This window comes from Aquarana catesbeiana, linkage group LG01, assembly GCF_042186555.1.
Source record: "Aquarana catesbeiana isolate 2022-GZ linkage group LG01, ASM4218655v1, whole genome shotgun sequence".
NCBI lineage: Eukaryota > Metazoa > Chordata > Amphibia > Anura > Ranidae > Aquarana > Aquarana catesbeiana.
In genome coordinates this window covers 838,880,731-838,900,829 of record NC_133324.1, presented here as the reverse complement: position 1 = coordinate 838,900,829, position 20,099 = coordinate 838,880,731, and the positions used below count along the sequence as shown (strand labels likewise).

General features: G+C 45.4%; 1 protein-coding gene across 7 annotated transcripts in view; it reads left to right on the top strand.

The window, feature by feature from the left end:
* Positions 1–20,099, top strand: part of TBC1D1 (TBC1 domain family member 1) — a 373,516-nt gene that overhangs the window by 139,735 nt on the left and 213,682 nt on the right. The window contains exon 1 of one of the 7 annotated variants that reach the window (XM_073608912.1): positions 8,576–8,794. The exons of the other annotated variants lie outside the window; for them this stretch is intronic. Coding sequence (XP_073465013.1) covers positions 8,765–8,794 — 30 coding nt within the window. The 5' untranslated portion in view covers positions 8,576–8,764. Of the gene's footprint in view, positions 1–8,575; positions 8,795–20,099 lie in introns of those variants that run through there. 7 annotated transcript variants of the gene reach the window in all.

Genomic DNA, 20,099 nt, shown 5'->3' with positions numbered 1-20,099 from the left:
GGACCACCCTGTAAAAAAAAAAAAAAAAAATTACACCAAAAATCCCCCCCCCCCCAAAAAAAAAAAAAAACATTTGAAAAAAAAAAAAAAAATTTTTAAACTTACTTAAACCCTTGTTGCTAGGCAGTCTTCCTAATCTGCCTCTTCCTTTTCCGCGGCGTCTTCTGCTCCTCGGTGAGCGGCCCCGTTGTCTTCTGGGAACTGTGTATGTTCCCAGAACACCACGGGGCCATTCACAGAGCGCCGCGCCGCAGGAAACTGGCAGTGAAGCCGCAAGGCTCCACTGCCTGTTTCCCTTACCTAGGATGGCGGTGCCGGGACCCGAGAGCCAAGGGATGGGTCGCCTCGGGCGGCCGACATTACGGGCACCCAGGACAGGTAAGTACTTCTTTAAAGTCAGCAGCTACAGTGTTTGTAGCTGCTGACTTTTAATTGAATTCTTTTTTTTTTTAGGCTGGAATTCCGCTTTTAAATAAGTTCTTACCTGTCCTGGGTGCCGTGATGTCGTCCGCCCGAGGCCGACCCGTCCCTCGGGTCCCGGCACCGCCATCCTAAGTAAGGGAAACAGGCAGTGGAGCCTTGCAGCTTCACTGCCAGTTTCCTGCGGCGCTCTGTGAATGGCCCCGTGGTGTTCTGGGAACACACACAGTTCCCAGAAGACAACTGGGCCACTCACCGAGGAGCGGAACACGCCGCGGAATAGGAAGAGGCATATTAGGAAGACTGCCTAGCAACAAGGGTTTAGGTAAGTTTTTAAAAAATGTTTTTTTCCAAATGTTTTTTTTTTTTTTTTGGTGAATTTTTTTTTTTTTCAGGGTGGCCCTCCACTTCTGGCTCTTTTCACTCTGAACTCTTGCAGGATCTCCATTTCTATAGACCATGCTGGGTTTCATCCATTTGAAGAAATGGTCTTGCTTGGATTTTTTTTACCCCAGCAGTCAGGCGTGAAGAATAGATGGCAAGTTCAGGTTTGGGGAACATTTGGCCTAAACTGGCCATTTAAGAAAAAAAAAATTTTTATCAGCCAGTAGGCTGATCAAAATGAATAAAAAAAACTGATTGATTTCCCCATCTACACATTTGAGGTGGATGGGGGAATCCTACCCTCTGCGCTATTGTATTCTGACAGCGGGACTCCTCTGCTGTCAGAATGCACTGATCAGCGCTACAGCCGATTGAACAAGAATTTTCCAACTTTTTCATTTGACAGAAGTATCTCTAGTTGGAACAGCCATAGATGGATTGAAATAACTTGCTGAATCAGCTGAATTATGATCCATCTATGGCCAGCTTTACGCCCCTTCACCCACATGGCAGTGATTGGCTGTTCAGCTATCTTGTATGTCCCCATGAGGAAGGGAAGAAGTCTTCAGGTCTGTGTAAGCTCCAAAAACATTCTCCTTTTAAGGAAGAGATATTATATTTACCTTTCTCACTGCCTGCACCACAATTGCTCTCTTCCAATGAGAGTGCGTGTATTCTGACTGGGAAGGGGAGAAGCTCCCACCTCGAGGATGCAGTAGGGCAATAGGGGGTGAAGATCTCTGAATCCACATTGCTTGTATGGATGCAGGAATTGTGTGTTTTTTTTTTTTTTTTTTTGTTTTTTTTTTCCACCCTAAATGTTGCATGGGGGAAAAAAACCTCAGTGTGTACTCAGCTTTACAGCCCCCCAACCCTGTGACTGAACGTAAACAGTAAAATAAGCAGCACACTGATGAGCTCTTAACTTGCTCTGTGTGCTTCTATCAGCATGCTCCTTGCACTGCAGACTCCTGATTGGCTGTATGTGTGGCTTCCCCCTACCCTCGTTTGAGCTCTGCTCTACAGTGACTGCAGGTGGCTGATAGGATGTCAAATTCAGGTACTTGCATTACTGCATTACTCCCCGCCCCTCCACAGCGCAGCGCTCCCATGAGCGTGGAGGAGCAGAGCTGCTGATCGACAGGCAGCAGCTCTCTGCTCATGGAGCCAACGGAACCGAGCCACCGGCAATGTTCGATCGCTCAGTTCAGGGACGCCGGGGACAGATGCAATCTGACCAATGCTGCATCCACCTAGGTAAGTATAAAACAGAAATAACCCCCAAGCCCATACTTCTCTTTTAAGACTTAAAGCTGAGTTCCACTTGTTTTTCTGTTTACTAAAAATCAGCAGCTACAAAAAGTTTAGCTGCTGACTTTTAATAAGCACACACTCGCCTGTCCCACGGTCCAGCGATGCGGCTGCCCGAAGCCTCGGTTCTCTCCCACTTCCTCTCCCCAGCGTCAGCATCACTAGTGTGGGCACCCGGCTGTGACAGCTTGCGGCCTCACAGCCGGGTGTGCACTGGGACCTGTGGCATGTCGAGGGGTTAGGAGTCCTTAAAGTGGCAGTTCCACTTTTGGGTGGAACTCCGCTTTAAGCTGTGAAGGGCTGGTGCAGACTGGCACGGCGCTCACTCGTACTCCTGTAGTAGATGATGAAAGTCTGAAAAGGAGGGTCATGAGCCTCTGGTATCCTCTACAAGAAACTTTCTGCCATAGTGTTGTGTCTGAGCAGTCTCTAATATACTTTCTTGGGGAGGATACCAACAGTGTGCGCCCCCTACTTTTTTAACTGACATTTGTATTTTCATAATTATAAGCAGGTGGCCAGAGACCCCCCCCCCCCCAATCAGATGTTGAGTCCTCCACACTCCCTTACATCACAGTGCACCCCCCTTGTTCTGCTGCTGGTGGTAGAGCTGGGAAGCAGCAAGTGCAGGGTCTGGAGGAGGGCTGGAGTCGGTTGCCAGAGTCTGCTGAATGCCGGGACCAGGGGAGGCCGAGATGAGGGCGTGCTGCAGGTGCACAGAGGAGTGCAGGATCTGTAGGAGGAAGTCTGTCCTCTGCTGCCGACAGCTGAAATGGGCAGAGACCAGCCTCTGGGGCCGTATGTAAAAGCGCAGGATCTGGTGGAGGAGTTCTGTCCTCTCTTCTGCCTATTGCTGAAACAAGGTGGGGACTGAGACCACAGGAGTGCTGCAGTACAGCTGCGAGGGCCACATAAACTGGCCTAGAGGGCCAGATTTGGCCCATGGACCTTGTGTTTGACACAGGAACCCTAGAAGTTCACAAACCCTTTTTTATTTGTTGTGTTTTTTTGTTAAGGATATTGATTGCAATGCTGTTTAACCAGTACAGAAGCTTTTGTGTGTTGTTAAATATGACTGTCTTTATTATTATGACCTGGATGAGGGTTGTATAACATATTAAGGCCCGGTTCACACTGATGCAAATCATCTGATGTGATCTGAAAGGCATAGATTCGCATGTCATCTGAAAATACTTAGTTTTCTTTGAAGGCCGTTCTTATTGATGCGGCGAGATTTTGATCCAGGTAAAAAAAAGGGTGTGTTTGGTGCGGTGCAACTTTAATCTCCCTCTATTCCCAGTCCCCACAGAAACTGCATAAAATTTGCACCTGTCAAAGCACAAATCGCGATGTGAAATCTCATCAAATCCATTCGGTGTGAACCGAGCCTAATGCTGGCCATACACTATACGAAAAATCGGCCGAAAAATCGTTCGTATGGACACTTCGTTCGTTTTTCGGCAAGTTAGTGGGTACAAATCGATAATCGTTTATGACGTTTTTGTGGAAAAAAAACGAACGGCATGTTTGGAAAATTTCTGCCGAACGTACGATAAATTGCAAGGTTAATGTGTTTCCCGTCCGAACTGCCTGCACTAGGTATATGTAAAAAAACGAACACAAAATTATTTATTCATGTCCACTGAACAGATTATCGGACATTATATGATGGCACGATCGTTTGCGGTCACGGTCGAACGTTCGTTTTTCGAAAATGGGTTCGGCCGATTTTCTGTATAGTGTATGGCCAGCATAAGCCCAGGTTCACACTGAGCTGTGGGAATGAAGCCGTGCGAGATCAGCTGAACGATTTCACTCCTGCATGCCGGTCCAGATTTCAGCTGCGAATTCAGACATCTGTGCGGGTTTCTGCACAGATATCGATGGAAATCACAAGCTGAAATCTCAAAAACGAGTGCAGAAACAACTTTTTGAAATCCATGCTGCTCCGCAAATGCGGCGTCGCACCGATTAGAACTGTGTCATTGCTGGCAATTGCAGCCGATTTGACATGTCAAATTGCACCAGTGTGAACCAGGGCTAATCCATTTCTGTGTGAATCTACATAATTCCCAACAGTTCAGAAACTGTTTCTTGTAACTATATAGATTATAAATATTACTTTGGATGTTCTAGCCATGTTGCTATCATTTTTAAAATAGAACTTTTTGTTTGTTTGGATAGTGTGAGGGAGGGTTATATCCCCTGTTGTTGTTTGATCTGTGTCCCATTAGAGCTATTTCCTTTCACTTCCTGGCCAATATCCACAACAAGAAGTGAGAAAAATCTCTGGTTGTCAGTCACCAAGGTCATAGAACTAGTGTCCCAATTGGAGGATTTCCCCACTATTCCTGTTCTGGTGGCAACCCAAAATTTTGGATTTTCTTTGGCTTTTGGTGATGGGTGAATCTCCCTAATTGGAACATAGGCAGCACTAAAAACTGACAGGGGTTCTAATCCATCTCCACTCTGTCACGTAGGTTTTTGTCTTTAGTTCTACTTTAATCACGTGCACGTTGCTAGGCTCATCTTTAAGAGGTTTCATTTAAAAGCCGTCATTGATAGTTAATGGAGCGGGCCGGGGTCCTGTTTTTAGAGAGGGTGCACTCTTATCTTTTGTATTTATGCAAAGCAGTTTTTGCTGCTGCATTAGAGATAACCGGGAAAAAGCTTTTGTTATGTAATCCTTAAATATTCTGCTTCAGTCATGTGGAGAGGATTATGGACAAAGTGAGCAGCAAGAAACTGCAGTTTTCTTCCTAACGAAATGGTTTTGTAAAGGTTCTGTCATGTGATTAATAAAGTGCACACAGTTTCTAACTGTAGATCATGATTCAGCGCTCGTGTTTCTTTCACCCCGTTTTTGTAGAAAAAACAGCATTTGTAGTTATTTTTTGTATATCACTCCCTGTATCACCAGCAGGGGCAGCTGCTGAGAGCTTCATTCTTTTTGATGTAGGCTCGCCCTCAAAGCGCTCTGTTGTGTGGCGTGGAGGGGGGGGGGGGGGGGTGGGTTAAGCTCACCTGCTAGTTGCTGCCTGTCTTACCAGTGCCCATTGATACTGACCTACCTGACCATTACACGTGACATCAGACTTCAGGTGACCGTGACCTCCGGCTCCTCCGCACGCCCATTCCAGGAAGCCTGAGACAGGAGAGGAGAGCTGCCTGCCCCAAGTGGGGATCTTCTCATAGTGACGCGGCCACATTGTAATTCCCACCTTCTGGAGCCTGCAGTGCCTGTGATGGATGTCACACGTCCAGCAGTCCTGGCATTGGACCAGTAGGATGTCCATCATAGGCGCTGCAGGCTCAAGAAGGCGGGACCTGTTATGTCACTCGGCCGCGCTCCGAGTCAGATCGGTCCCTGCTCGGGGCCAATAATAGACTTGTGAATACCCGGGGATTTTTGGGGGCCCACTCGGGGCTCCAGCCCCCATTAGCTACCCCCACCCGACGCCACTGACCGTGGGACAGGTGAGTGTGTTTTATTAAAAGTCAGCAGCTAAACTTTTTGTAGCTGCTGACTTTTAATAAACACAAAAAAGACTGGAACTCAGCTTTTACAGTTTTTTTTTTTTTTTTTTTCTTCTAATGTACACTCAGATGGCATTTTTAATTTAATTGGCTCATTGTAGTTCAGCTTCACATGAGGAATAGACACAGTTAAGCCAACCAAAGAGCAAATGATTTTCCTACCTGCAACTGCTTGTTGATGGGGGAATCCCTTACGTGGAGCCATTGTGTTCTCCCAGTGGGAGGGCGGGGGGAGCTATCCTCGCCAGGAGAACACCGTGATTACTGCTAGCAGCTTTAATTGCTGCTAGCAATTTTCGCATGTAAAATCCGACAGGCTGGTTGTACCCAAGTTGATCAACTTTCAGCCTGCCCATACATGGTTGGAATCTCGGCCGATCCAAGCTGAACCGGCTGAGATTTGAACTGTCTATGGCTGGTTAAGCAGGAACCTCAGCCAGTTCCGATTCAAATCTTGTATGGGCAGTCTGAATGTACTAAGTTGATCGATCAACTTTGGTATAACCACCCGTGCTTGCAGAAAAGAAATTCGGTCCATGTATGGCTGGTCTTGATTACACAGGCTGATGTTTGGTCTAATTATACTTGATTACACGTAAGCAAAGCCAACTAGAATGGTTAAACAAAAAGCAATTACATATGTTAATCTAGGTGTAAATTGTACCCTTGTCTATCCTTCCTACTCTTTGTTTGCAGCTTATGGTTTGCTGTGACATCATTTTCCTCTTTTGTCTTTCCTGGTTGATGCAGGATGCAATCCACCCAGACCTGATCTTGCTGTATTGGTTGGTTCCTGGTGTGTGGAATCCATCGCTGGCTAATCTGAATAGTGTGTGTGTATATATAATTACAGTATCTCACAAAAGTGAGTACACCCCTCACATTTTTGTAAATATTTTATTATATCTTTTCATGGGACAACACTGAAGAAATGACACTTTGCTACAATGTAAAGTAGTGAGTGTACAGCTTGTATAACAGTGTACATTTGCTGTCCCCTAAAAAGTACACTAGGCCATTAATGTCTAAACTGCTGGCAACAAAAGTGAGTACACCCCTAAGTCAAAATGTCCAAATTGGGCCCAATTGGCCATTTTCCCTCCCCGGTGTCATGTGACTCGTTAGTGTTACAAGGTCTCAGGTGTGAATGGGGAGCAGGTGTGTTAAACTTGGTGTTATCGCTCTCACTCTCTCATACTGGTCACTGGAAGTTCAACATGGCACCTCATGGTAAAGAACTCCTCCTGAGGATCTGAAAAAAAAAAGAATTGTTGCTCTACATAAAGAAGGCCTAGGATATAAGAAGATTGCCAAGACCCTGAAACTGAGCTGCAGCATGGTGGCCAAGACCATACAGTGATTTAACAGGACAGATTCCACTCAGAAAAGGCCTCACCATGGTCAACCAAAGAAGTTGAGTGCACGTGCTCAGCATCATATCCAGAGGTTGTCTTTGGGAAATTGACGTATGAGTGCTGCCTGCATTGCTGCAGAGGTTGAAAGGGGGAGGGGGGTCAGCCTGTGAGCTCCTGTTTGTATCACTTTGCTGTGGCTTGTACGGGGTGATCCCAATTTTTCAATAAAGGCACAAGAATTTTTCTTTGGAGTGCGGCTGTCCAGAGTTTTCAGTTTACCCTTATTTGCTACATGCATTAGCCAGCACCTGGGGCTCTTCAGTTCTAGAGGGAAAAAAAAAAGCTTTTGTTCCGGCTGACCTACCTGAGCGGTGGTCTCTCTCTCTATCTGGGGGGGTCAGTCAGATGTGGCACTGCTGGGCACTGAGTGCTCAGATAAGCTTATTTAGTTCAGAATGTGTCAAGCCTGTGTGGCGGCAACCAGGTGAGAAGTACAAAGACAAGTGTGTCTTGCCTACAGTCAAGCATGGTGGTGGGAGTGTCATGGTCTGGGGCTGCATGAGTTCTGCCGGCACTGGGGAGCTACAGTTCATTGAGGGAATCATGAATGTCAACATGTACTGTGACATACTGAAGCAGAGCATGATCCCCTCCCTTCGGAGACTGGGCCACAGGGCAGTATTCCAACAGAAGGACCCCAAACACACCTCCAAGATGACCACTGCCTTGCTAAAGTAGCTGAGGGTAAAGGTGATGGACTGGCCAAGCATATCCCCAGACCTAAACCCTATTGAGCATCTGTGAGGCATCCTCAAACGGAAGGTGGAGGAGCGCAAGGTCTCTAACATCCACCAGCTCCGTGATGTCGTCATGGAGGAGTGAAAGAGGACTCCAGTGGCAACCTGTGAAGCTCTGATGAACTCCATGCCCAAGAGGGTTAAGGCAGTGCTGGAAAACAATGGTGGCCACACAAAATATTTTGATACTTTGGGCCCAATTTGGACATTTTCACTTAGGGGTGTACTCACCTTTTGTTGCCAGCGGTTTAGACATTAATGGCTGTGTGTTGAGTTATTTTGAGGGGACAGCAAATGTACACTGTTATACAAGCTGTACACTCACTACTTTACATGTAACATGTTGTCACATGAAAAGATATAATAAAATATTTACAAAAATGTGAGGTGTGTACTCCTGTGAGATACTGTATGTGTGTAATAGTTCCTGGTAACAGGCTGCAAGATGTACAATGGGGTTCTTCTCATCACATCAGATTCTTTACTGATTTTATTTTATTTTTTGAGTAGTCCGTATTTCCTAAAGTTAGCTTTTATTTTCAGTTAGTTGAAATTTGCAAACCTAAGCACCCCCCAGGGTTCTGTAGCATAATAAAGACTTTCCCCGTCTCTCCTTTTTGTTGCGCTGTGTAAAACCCTTCCAGACTGCTGTCTCGCTTTCCTGAGTCATGTAAAACACTTTCACCTTGTGAATGTTTTAATTCTGAACAGGCGGGATCTGCTGTGAAAACTTGCTGGGTCAACTCTTTTCCCCTCCCCGCTCTCAGACTGGGATGTCTTAACCACAATGACATCATGCTGGTTGCTGGCTGTGGGAAGTCATCGCTCAGCTGTACTCAGAATGGGACTTGTGCCTTCCTAGCAAACTCCATGGAGCCTGTAATCCCAGGTTGATGCCCCTCTATTTTCAGACGGTCTGCGTAGCGTGTGCGATGTGGGGGAGCCTTTGTGACAGCTAAAATGTCACCTCTGTTTAGCTGGGTGGCTAAGGTAAGCTTGAGCAACCTAATGCATTTTCCAAGCATCGGGGTGATAGTACAGGGTGCAATGACTCATTCACTACTTGATCAGACCTGGGCGACTGCTTAACCAGTTTCTTCAGCAGTGATGTATTTCTATTGCTCAGGAAGAGAATTTGCAAAAAGAGAAAAATGACATGCAGCTCCTATACTAATTCAGGAGGTAACATGTTGATGTTAATTCTTGTACTATGCAGATTTGTTTTTATGGTGGTTAATGCTGGCCATACACGGTTACAAATACGTTTAAAAAGCGGTTGATACGCACAGTCGCTTAACTTATAAAACATTAGTGGGCTGATTTCAATCATTGAAATGCAAAGTTTTATGGCAAAAAACGAACCATCAGGTCAAGTTTATTTTGAGATTAAACGATCAATTTTTATAAACCAGAGTAGTGGAATCGCTCAAACGGTTTGACATCTACAGCGCATGTTAAAATATAACCCCGGATTGTGAAGTCGACTGGCGAAAAATTTACCGTTTTGTTATCAATCAATATGTCGATAATTAGACGGCCTATTGCTATACAATGATGGCGTTATCGCATGCACATTCGACAGATCCTTAGAAATCCAACCCCCTTTTTTTTTTTTTTTTTTTTTTTTTACAATGATTTTCTAACCGTGTATGGCCAGCATTGTTTAGAAAGGTATCAACACCTATGGTTCCCTTGGTGATCAATTATGCTGGGAAAAAAAATGGTAATTTAACACTGCTCCTAAGTTAAGGTTAAGTGTGTCCTAGGGAGTGATTCTAACTATGAGGGGGCTGGGCTTCAACACACAGGACAGTGATCACTGCTCTCGATGACAGAGAGCTGTGATCTCTGTCCTTTCACTAGGCAGAATGGGGAATGCTTTGTTTACAAAAGCATCTCCCCGTTCTTCCTCTCCGTGACACGATCGAGTCCCGGGACCGTGGTCATGGTCACGCGCGCCTGCCACACCGCTTCTTAAAGGGGACGTACCTGTACGCCCTTTTGCCTATAAGTGCCATTCTGCCGACGTAAATCGGCGTGCGCTGGTCGGCAAGTGGTTAAAAAAAAAAATCTGCAATTTATTAAAGATCTGTAATTGGCTATGAAATCATTCAAGAGTCTTCAAAAGTTTGCTGTGAGAATGAATAAATCTATGCAAGCATAGTATATTTTAGCATTTTTTTTTTTTCAATACAAGATTGAGATTGTTTTAGGGGTTGTATAATGTATGGTCAGTGTAACAATTGTCTTGCATTGCATTTGGGGATGCAATTTGGTCTTTCATGTCATTGTATCCCTTAGATAAGTTTTGTACAATTGCGTGTTCATTTGAACTCTTTACATTGAGGAAGTTGAACTCTATACAATGAGGAAGTTGGACAGAGTATTTGCATGCAAGGTAAGTAGCAGGGACCTCTATTATTTTGTGGTTATTTGTCTTTTGTATGCTAAAGCTCCAGCTATGTAACAATCCTCTGATGCATCCAGCAACCACATTGTGTTTACTGGGCTTTTGCCCGAGGCTCAGGAGCTTCCTAGGAAGGTGTGTTAGGTATGCAACATGTTGCAGCTTCATCCAGGCTGCCGCCTGTGTTCAGGTTGTTGTACAGTAGACACACTTTTTTTTTTTTTTTTTTTGCAGTAACCCAGATCAAAATCTTCACCCTGAAACACACTTTACATCAGTCTTGTGCCAGGAGAAGAGTTGGTGCATTTGCCAAGCATTGTGCACTGCCCGGGTATTATCTATACGTTTTCCTTTAATTATTGCAAGCAGCATAAGTAAATAAAACTTCAGTTTAAATATAATAAAACTTACATCAGTTGCACAGATTGCCCTGTTTCCCGAGTGATGCTTCTCTAGGGGTTATCTTGCTGGAAAACACACACACACACACACACACACACACACACACACACACACACACACACACACACACACACACACACACACACACACACACACACACACACACACACACACACACACACACACACACACACACACACACACACACGGTTGTCTAGAGGTAGATCTTTGTATGCTCACAGAATTCATATTTCACTTCTGTTTTCTGGTGAAGTTGGGATAATGAATGCTGCCAGAAAGGGAGAAATTGTGTCTACAGTGGCTTTAACCACTTCAGCCCCGGAAGGATTTACCCCAAATGACCAGGCCATTTTTTGTGATACGGCACCGCGCCGCTTTAACTGACAATTGCATGGATGTGCAACGCTGTACCCAAACAAAATTGATGTGTTTTTTTTCCCCACAAATAGAGCTTTCTTTCGGTGGTAATTGATCACCTCTGCGTTTTTTTTATTTTTTGCGCTATAAACAAAGAGCGACAATTTTGGGGAAAAAAAAAACTATTTTAGTTTCTGCTATAATACATATAAAAAAAAAAACGTATTCCTCAGTTTAGGCCAATATGTATTCTTCTACATATTTTTGGTAAGCAAAATCCCAACAAGCGAATATTGATTGGTTTGCGCAAAAGTTATAGCTTCTACAAAATAGGGGCTTGATTTAGGGACTTTACAGTTTTTTTTTTTTTTTTTTTTTTTTTTTTTTGCTTTTTTTCTTTTACTGGTAATGGCAGCGATCTGCGATTTTTAGCAGGATTGCGGCAGACAAATCTGACCCCAAGTGACACTTTTTGGGGACCAGTGACACCAATACAGCGATCAGGGCTAAAAAAAATAAGCGCTGATCAATGTATAAATAACACTGTCAGGGAAGGGGTTAACACTAGGAGGCGATTAAAGGGTTAACTGTGTGGTGGATGGGCTCACTGGCACAACACAGAGATCGCTATTTCTGATCACTAGGAACTCCCTGTTGTCCCCTGTCAGAGCAGGGGTCCGCCTTGTTTACATAGGCAGATCCCCGTTCTGCCTCACTGTGCCACGATTGCGGGTGGCCGGCGGATATTGCGTCTGCCGGACCCATGCCCACAGTATCTCATGCACGAAAGGATGTACAGTTACATTGTTTCGTGGAGCTGGGCCACCCTGCAGCAGTATATGTGCGGTGGGCGGTCCGGAAGTGGTTAAAGTGATACTAAACACACACTGTTTTTAATTTACATTGTCCCTTCTGTTTAATTTACATTGTCCCTTCTGTCTCTGTAAGTGGATGATGGTAATGTAATTATTTTATTTAAAAAAAAAAAACTTCAAGTACCTTTTTCCTAATTGATATACAGCTGTCACATGACCCAGCTCTTTCCCAGTCTGTCTGCAGGAAAACATAAACAAGAGGAGCTTTTATTCCTCTGCTGATGGTGACATGTTCAAAATAAATAAAAAAACAGCCTTTGGAATACAGAGTAAAAATAAATAATATCAATAAACTGTTTTAAATAGGCATACAAATATATTTGATATCAAATCTTTATTATTTTGTGGCAATGACATGATGTGGGCAGATTTCTGCCAGTCACACGCTGTGTCACGCCCCTCCAGCCTGTGTCTTAGAATAAGAGGGAGGTGAAGCCTCCATTAATCTTCCATGTAATATCCCGCCCCCATTGTGTTTAACTGGTTACTGGACATGGAGGAGGGAGTGGGCTATCCTTTACCACTTTGTATACGCCCACATGTGTGACTCTATAGTCACATGGGCTGCTCAGATGTGGTAGGGAGGAAACGCTCAGCATAGAAACTCACTGAAAACTGAGCATGTGCAGAGTTGCCACTACAGCTGCAAAATCCCTACCTGAATTGGGGACATGAAGGGGGAGATAGAGAACAGCAGGATCAACCAGGTTTTTTTTCAGAATCTAGAAAATGAATCTCATTGTGTGTGTGTGTGTGTGTGTATGAGTGTGTGTATGAATGAATCATTTGTTTTTAACATGTGGGTTTAGTGACGCTGTAATGTATCCACTATCATTTTCTGGATTGCATGAAGGCCACTCATGGGGATCTGCTCCAGTGTATTCGCCTCCTATGGGTACTTAGACCTTTAGAAGCACTGGGAACTGCATGTACAGGCAGGTGTATCTAAATTCAAAACAGAAAATGTAATATATTGCATTTTACCAGTCCCTAAATGTGGTGGTTGTATTGGTTTTCAATTTTCAAGCTCTTTTTTTTTTTTTTCTCACACTTGCAAAAACAGGGCCTTTTGCGGGGTTCCTTGCGATTTTAGCTGTGGGCAGGAAGCCTAATTGAAAGCAATGGGAGGCTGACTGCTGCTATCTGTGGCTGTTTGTATGTAATCAGTCATGCATTGATCACCTGTGGATGATTGGCCCTGGGCCCAGACCATCTGTGACATGGGCAGATCATCCTTAGGTGAGTGCTGCATGATTGATTACATGTGGACAGCCACGGATAGCAGCAGTCAGCCTCCCATTGCTTTGAATGGGGCTTCCTGTCCACGGCTAATCGCAAGGAAACCCCACTGGTAATCGCAAATCGCCCCATTCTCAAGTGTGCATAGGGTCTTATTTTCACCTAGTAATGCTGCAAATAACACCCTTCCTGTCTCTGGGTGGCTGTGTCACCCCCTCCTATTATATTTATGAAGGGAATCCTTGGACTTTCCCCATCCCCAAGCTTCTCCCCTGATAATGGACTACAGACCTGACCTTATTGCTTCATCTCTATTACATGATGAGGTCAGGTCTGTAGTCCATATCAGGGGAGCAGCTTGGGGATGGGGAAAGTACAAGGAGACTCCCTTCATAAATAGAATTGGTGGTTTACAGAACATCGCTAGGAAGGAAGATCCTAGGAAGGAAGATCAGCTGGTACTTTCTGAACATGCTGTTAGGTTGGGGGGAAAAAAAGAAAACTATGACTAGGTTCACATGTGTGCAGGGCTGCATGCATTCCCACACTCTCAGTAAAATTGTGCTGCTGTTTAGCATATGCGGGGGGGGGGTGTTGCATTAATTCTTAATGTTGCCCCCCCCCCTTTCCCCCCTGCATTGGAAACTGATGTGGCTTTTCCTGCGTGTGATAACACTATGCAGTTTCCGTGCGCCTGCAGTTTTAGAAAAGTTTAGGGACTTTTTCCTTGCGTTTCCTGCAGGTACAGCTGCCCATTTAAATGTATAAACTACCGTGCCTGCACATACCGGGCCACAAGAAAACTGCATAAGTGTGAACCTATAGCCACCACCTAATGACTGTAAGGCCCCATTCACACCTGAGCGTTTTGTTGCTTGAAGCCTGAAGCTACAAAACACTTGAGGGGGAAAAAAATCCATTATTCTCTATGGAGATGGTTCACATCTCCACTGAAAGTTGCCTGAAGCCCTACGCCTGAAGCTCAGACAAGTTCTGGACCCTTTTTTGTCGCTCGAATCGGGCAGATTTGGGCATTTTTGGAGCAGCAAGCAGATGACCAATTCTAAAAACATAGCAGCAAATGATGAAACAATAATTTTTCCTATTGGCTAATAAAAAAAAAAAACGCCAAAGCTCAAAAACGCTGCACGGAAACTTGCAAATACGCGCAACAAAATGCAGGAAAAACTGCAAACGCTACGCTCAGGTGTGAATGGGGCCTTAGCTTGGCTTTAGATGTCCTTTTAAAAGCCTCGTATTTGTCACATTTGTACTGTTGCTTTGTATTACATTGCTCCAGTTTGCTTTCCAATTGTGTAAATATTTCCTTTTGAGCAGAAACTGTGTATACCAAGCTGAAATCTTTCCAGGCCTGTCTGCAAGCTGTATATAAGGCCTAATTACAGTGTCTGCACAGGATGGCCGCATTACCAATAGATCTCCTCAGTGAGGATTGTGGGGGCCATAATTGGTGGTAAGAAATGTCATAGAATTGAATAAGCAAATTCTAAAAACTCTCCAGCCAATCACTGTAAGGCTAGGTTCACACTGTTGCGATGAGATTTTGATCTGACTTTCAGTGCGATTATGTGATGAAACTTGAATGTGGCTGTTCGCATATTCTATGGGGCCAGAGTCCTGGTAGAAATGCACCAAAGTAGTACTGAAACCTTTTCCGTACAAGGTCCTCGGTCGGCCCAGCCCACTGCAGAACATGTGAAAGTGTCCCTCAACTGTTCACACTGCTGCAACAAAGTTTTGTAACTTGCACTTTTTCTGGAGACTTGCTTGCGACTTTTGTGATTTAAGATTGCAGTCTATGGCACTCAAATCACAGCAAAGTTGCAAAAAAGTAGTACAGAAACCCTTCCTTTTTTTTTTTTTTGGTCACTACCGCTTGAGTCGCATTAATTAACCACTTGCAGACCACCTACCGCAGACATACTGTGGCTGATCAGCTCTTTTGCTCCAAACAACGTACTTGTACGTCATTTTGTACAATATACACCTGGGGGCCCGCGCGAGCCGATTGGATCCCCCCTCTGTCCAATCGGCGGACCCGATATCATTCCCCAGAGAGGCAGATCGCCGGTTTATGTAAACCTAGCAGATCGCGGTTCTAACAGGGATGAAGATAGAGATCTTGTGTTCCTGCTAAGCAGGTTCTCTGTCTTCATCCAGTCAGACCATCCCCCACACAGTTGGCAAGCACCAACAAGGCACACATTTAACCCTTTGATTGCCCCTGATGTTAACCCCTTCCCTGCCAGTGTCATTAGTACAGTAACAGTGCATAATTTTAGCACTGATCACTGTAATAATGTCACTGGTTCCCCAAAAAGTGTAAAAAATGTCAGGTGTCTGATTTGTCCCATTATTAGTAAATAAAATAAATAAAAATGGCATAAAAATATCCCATAGTTTATAGACGCAATAACTTTTGCGCAAACCAATCAAATACGCTTATTTTTATTTATTATTTTTTTTACCAAAAACATGTAGCAGACTACATATTGGCCTAAATTGATTGAAGAAATTTAGATTTATTTTTTTTTTTTTACTTGGATATGTATTAGCAGAAAGTAAAAAAAATATTTTTTTTTTTTTTTTTTTTTACAAAATTTGTCTTTTTTTTTTATTTTTTATTTATAGCGCAAAAAATAACCGCAGAGGTATTCAAATACAGTCAAAAGAAAACTCTATTTGTGGGGGGGGGGGACAAAAATGTTATTTGCATGCAGCATCACATGACCGAGCAATTGTCAGTTAAAGAAACGCAGAGCCGTATCACAAAAAATGCCTGGTCATGAAAAAGGTAAATCCTTCCGGAGCTGAAGTGGTTAAGATGCCACCCATTGAAATTAATATGTTTTTCGACTTGTCATGCGACTGGGTCGCAAGTCACATGATAAGTCGAGGCGGTGTGTACCTGGGCTCAGAGGGAAGGGCCCCTGGACTTATGGAAAGGGATCTGGACTGATGGTAAGGTCATAGTTTCTTGTACCGGGGCCCTAAAGGTTCTAGTTATGCCTCAGTTCTTAAATATGAATAATGGGCTCAGTAGCCATTAAGTAGGGTAAAGTGAGAAGTTGGTCGGCTCCCAACATTAATGAAGTTGGTATTTGCATATTGGGGTACACCTACAAAACCTGTGATGTGTGCTGGCTTTGGAGGGGGCCTGCTTTTGATTAATACGACTTTTAATTGTTTTTCATATTAAAACTGGTACTTTTCAGGGTTTTGTAAACCACCTTCAGGTTTCGCTCACACCTATGCAATGCGGGAATGTGTGCGATTTTGCAGTACATGAAAGTACACAATGTCCTGACAGACACGCTGCAGTGGCATTAATTGTTTATAGCACCCCAACAGACAAATGTGTTCTATTACACCACAACGCATGGTAACTAACTACTATGCATTATAGTGTGATGCAATTTTGGGGGAAAAAAAGGCATCCACGCTTTTGTGTGATTAGCATGTATTTTGTTGTGTTACATTTAGCACAGCCCATTCATTTCAGTAGGTGGGAACGGAGCCTTTAAAACTGAATTAAAAAATGCTAATTGTACCTTTCACAGCATGTATCATGTTACACCCATATTTCTGGAATGGATAATACTTTGTGCTAGCCCACAGTCCGGTATGAAGTCATTTCCTAACCGTTTAGACAACGCTGTGTGACCGGTCTGACAAAGGAAGGAGGAGGCAGAGAGGGGGTCAGCTGCTGCCGGATGTTGTAGGCTGTATAGGGGCCACCACCAGGCTTTGGCTTGGCTAAAAATGGAGATCACTAATCTGCAGCAAAGCAGGTTTCTCTTTAGGCCTCATGCACACTGGACGTTATAACGTTCTATAAACGCCAGTAGCTTTGCAGTGAGTTTTTCAGTGTTGTTAATAGTGGTTTTTAGTGTTTTTCAAGCGTGTGGTGTTTTGTTTTTTTGTTTTGTTTTTTCCAATGGGATCAAAAACGTTAAACGCTGGTGAGATGCGTTTTTTTTTTTTTTTTTTACGTTTGAGCGTTTTTACAGCTGAAAAGCTCCTCTCCGTACCCACTAGTTGTTTTTTTTTTTTTTTTTTTTTTTTTTTTTTACAGCCGAAAAACGCCCCAGCTAAAAACAGTTGATAACCGCCTATATGTACATGGACGCATAGGATAACATGCTGAAGAGTTTGACTGTAGAAAAAAATGTCTGAAGCCAAAAACAGCAGCTGTAAAAAAAATGTCCAAAAACGCCCAGTATGCACGAGGCCTACCAGAGCCTATGATGGCTTAAGCCCTGTTGGGTTGAACAAATCTGATGTTAGTACCGCTATCTCCCCTGCTGTTCTATTGTGTAATGACAGGGGGATGGGGCTCCCCTGCCAGAACACTCCATTGGCTGAGAGTGCCGAACAGGAGCCGGTCGGCAGACCTTTTCCAGTCATGACCCTTCGTGACCCCCGGTCATGAAGCTGATCAAACGGCCGGCGTCCGTATATACGGGTCGAATGTCGGCCGGTTTCTATTGTACTGGCTGATGCCATCCGACATTTGGCCCGTGTGTACTAGGTTTTAGGCTGGGTTCACACTGGTCCGACAAACACTCCGACATTGGGAGCTCATGTCGCATGACGTGTGAAATTTAATGTTTCCCTATGGGAGCCGTCCTAACTGGTCCGACACAAGTCGTTCCGACTTTAGAAATGCTCCCTGTACTACTTTGGTCCGACTTTGATCCTACTTCAGCCTATTGACTATCATTGAAGTTGGATCAAAGTCGGATTGCCGTCTCGCATGATCCGACTTCGGCACGCGACTTGTGCTCAGATCATCTTGAGGGGGAACTCCGCGCCAAATTTTAGATAAAAATCCGGCATGGGTTCCCCCTCCAAGAGCATACCAGGCCCTTGGGTCTGGTATGGAACTTGAGGGGAACCCCCTACGCCGAAAAAGCGGCGTGGGGGGTCCCCCCAATCCATACCAGACCCTTATCCGAGCACGCAGCCCGGCCGGACAGGAATGGGGGTGGGGACTAGCGAGCGCCCCCCCCCCTCCTGAACCGTACCAGGCCGCATGCCCTCAACATGGGGGGTTGTTGCCTTGGGGGAGGGGGGCGCGCTGCGGCCCCCCCACCCCAAAGCACCTTGTCCCCATGTTGATGAGGACAAGGGCCTCTTCCCGACAACCCTGGCCGTTGGTTGTCGGGGTCTGCGGGCGGGGGGCTTATCGGAATCCGGGAGCCCCCTTTAATAAGGGAGCCCCCAGATCCCGGCCCCCCACCTTATGTGAATGAGTATGGGGTACAGCGTACCCCTACCCATTCACCTAGGAAAAAAGTGTCAATTTAAAAAAAAACACTACACAGATTTTTAAAGCATTTTATTAGACAGCTCCGGGGGTCTTCTTCCGACTTCGGGGGTCTCTCCGGTTCTTCTCCACGCTCTCCGGATCTTCTGCCGGGCTCCTCCGCTCTCTTCTGCTCTTTTGCCGCTCTTTTGCTAAAGCGGAGGAGCCTGGTCTTCAATCTTCTGCCTTCTGCCTTCTGCCCTCTTCTCCTGATGTTGACACGACGCTCTCTGGGGCTAGAATGCTCTCTGTGCGCTCTGCTCTGACTTATATAGGCGGTGACCCCGCCCCCTTATGCCGTCACAGTCCCTGGGCATGCTGGGACTATGACGGCATAAGGGGGCGGGGTCATCGGGTGATGACCACGCCCCCTAAAACGTCACAGTCCCAGCATGCCCAGGGACTGTGACGGCATAAGGGGGCGGGGTCACCGCCTATATAAGTCAGAGCAGAGCGCACAGAGAGCATTCTAGCCCCAGAGAGCGTCGTGTCAACATCAGGAGAAGAGGGCAGAAGGCAGAAGGCAGAAGATTGAAGACCAGGCTCCTCCGCTTTAGCAAAAGAGCGGCAAAAGAGCAGAAGAGAGCGGAGGAGCCCGGCAGAAGATCCGGAGAGCGTGGAGAAGAACCGGAGAGACCCCCGAAGTCGGAAGAAGACCCCCGGAGCTGTCTAATAAAATGCTTTAAAAATCTGTGTAGTGTTTTTTTTTAAATTGACACTTTTTTCCTAGGTGAATGGGTAGGGGTACGCTGTACCCCATACTCATTCACATAGGGTGGGGGGCCGGGATCTGGGGGCTCCCTTATTAAAGGGGGCTCCCGGATTCCGATAAGCCCCCCGCCCGCAGACCCCGACAACCAACGGCCAGGGTTGTCGGGAAGAGGCCCTTGTCCTCATCAACATGGGGACAAGGTGCTTTGGGGTGGGGGGGCCGCAGCGCCCCCATTCCTGTCCGGCCGGGCTGCGTGCTCGGATAAGGGTCTGGTATGGATTGGGGGCGACCCCCCACGCCGTTTTTTCGGCGTAGGGGGTTCCCCTCAAGGTCCATACCAGACCCAAGGGCCTGGTATGCCTCTGGAGGGGGAACCCATGCCGGTTTTTTATTTAAAATTTGGCGCGGAGTTCCCCCCTAAAGATTCATACCAAACACAGTGCCGGCATTGGCGGGGATCCAAGTCGGATCCCCGTTCATTGAAAGTCGGACACATGCCGGCTTCATGTCGCAGGGCAAAGTCGGATCCAAAGTAGGACGGCTGTCGTGTCGCACCAGTGTGAACCCAGCCTTACTCATTTCCATGTGCAGTTTCTGGACAGATAAATGTCTGCCTTTTTTTTCCTGAGAGTCCGCCCCACAAGACCTTACTACAATAGACCAGGCTGGTGCCAGTACCTACATTTCTTTTTCCATTTCCAAAGTAGTCTGTGACCAGAGAAGATTTCAAAGTCTTCAAAGTCTTTTCTTGAGGCTGATAATACGGTGAATATGCTTCAGGTATATTCTGACCTGTTGAGTTCATCATGGCCCTTTTGAACTTGTTGAAACCGTATTTCACAGACTATCAATTCATTAATAGTTAGAACTGCAGCACTGTTTGAGTTTGAGTGATTGGTAGACCTCTGACATGAGGTAGGTCTGCTTCAGGTCAAGTGCACCAATGGACGAAT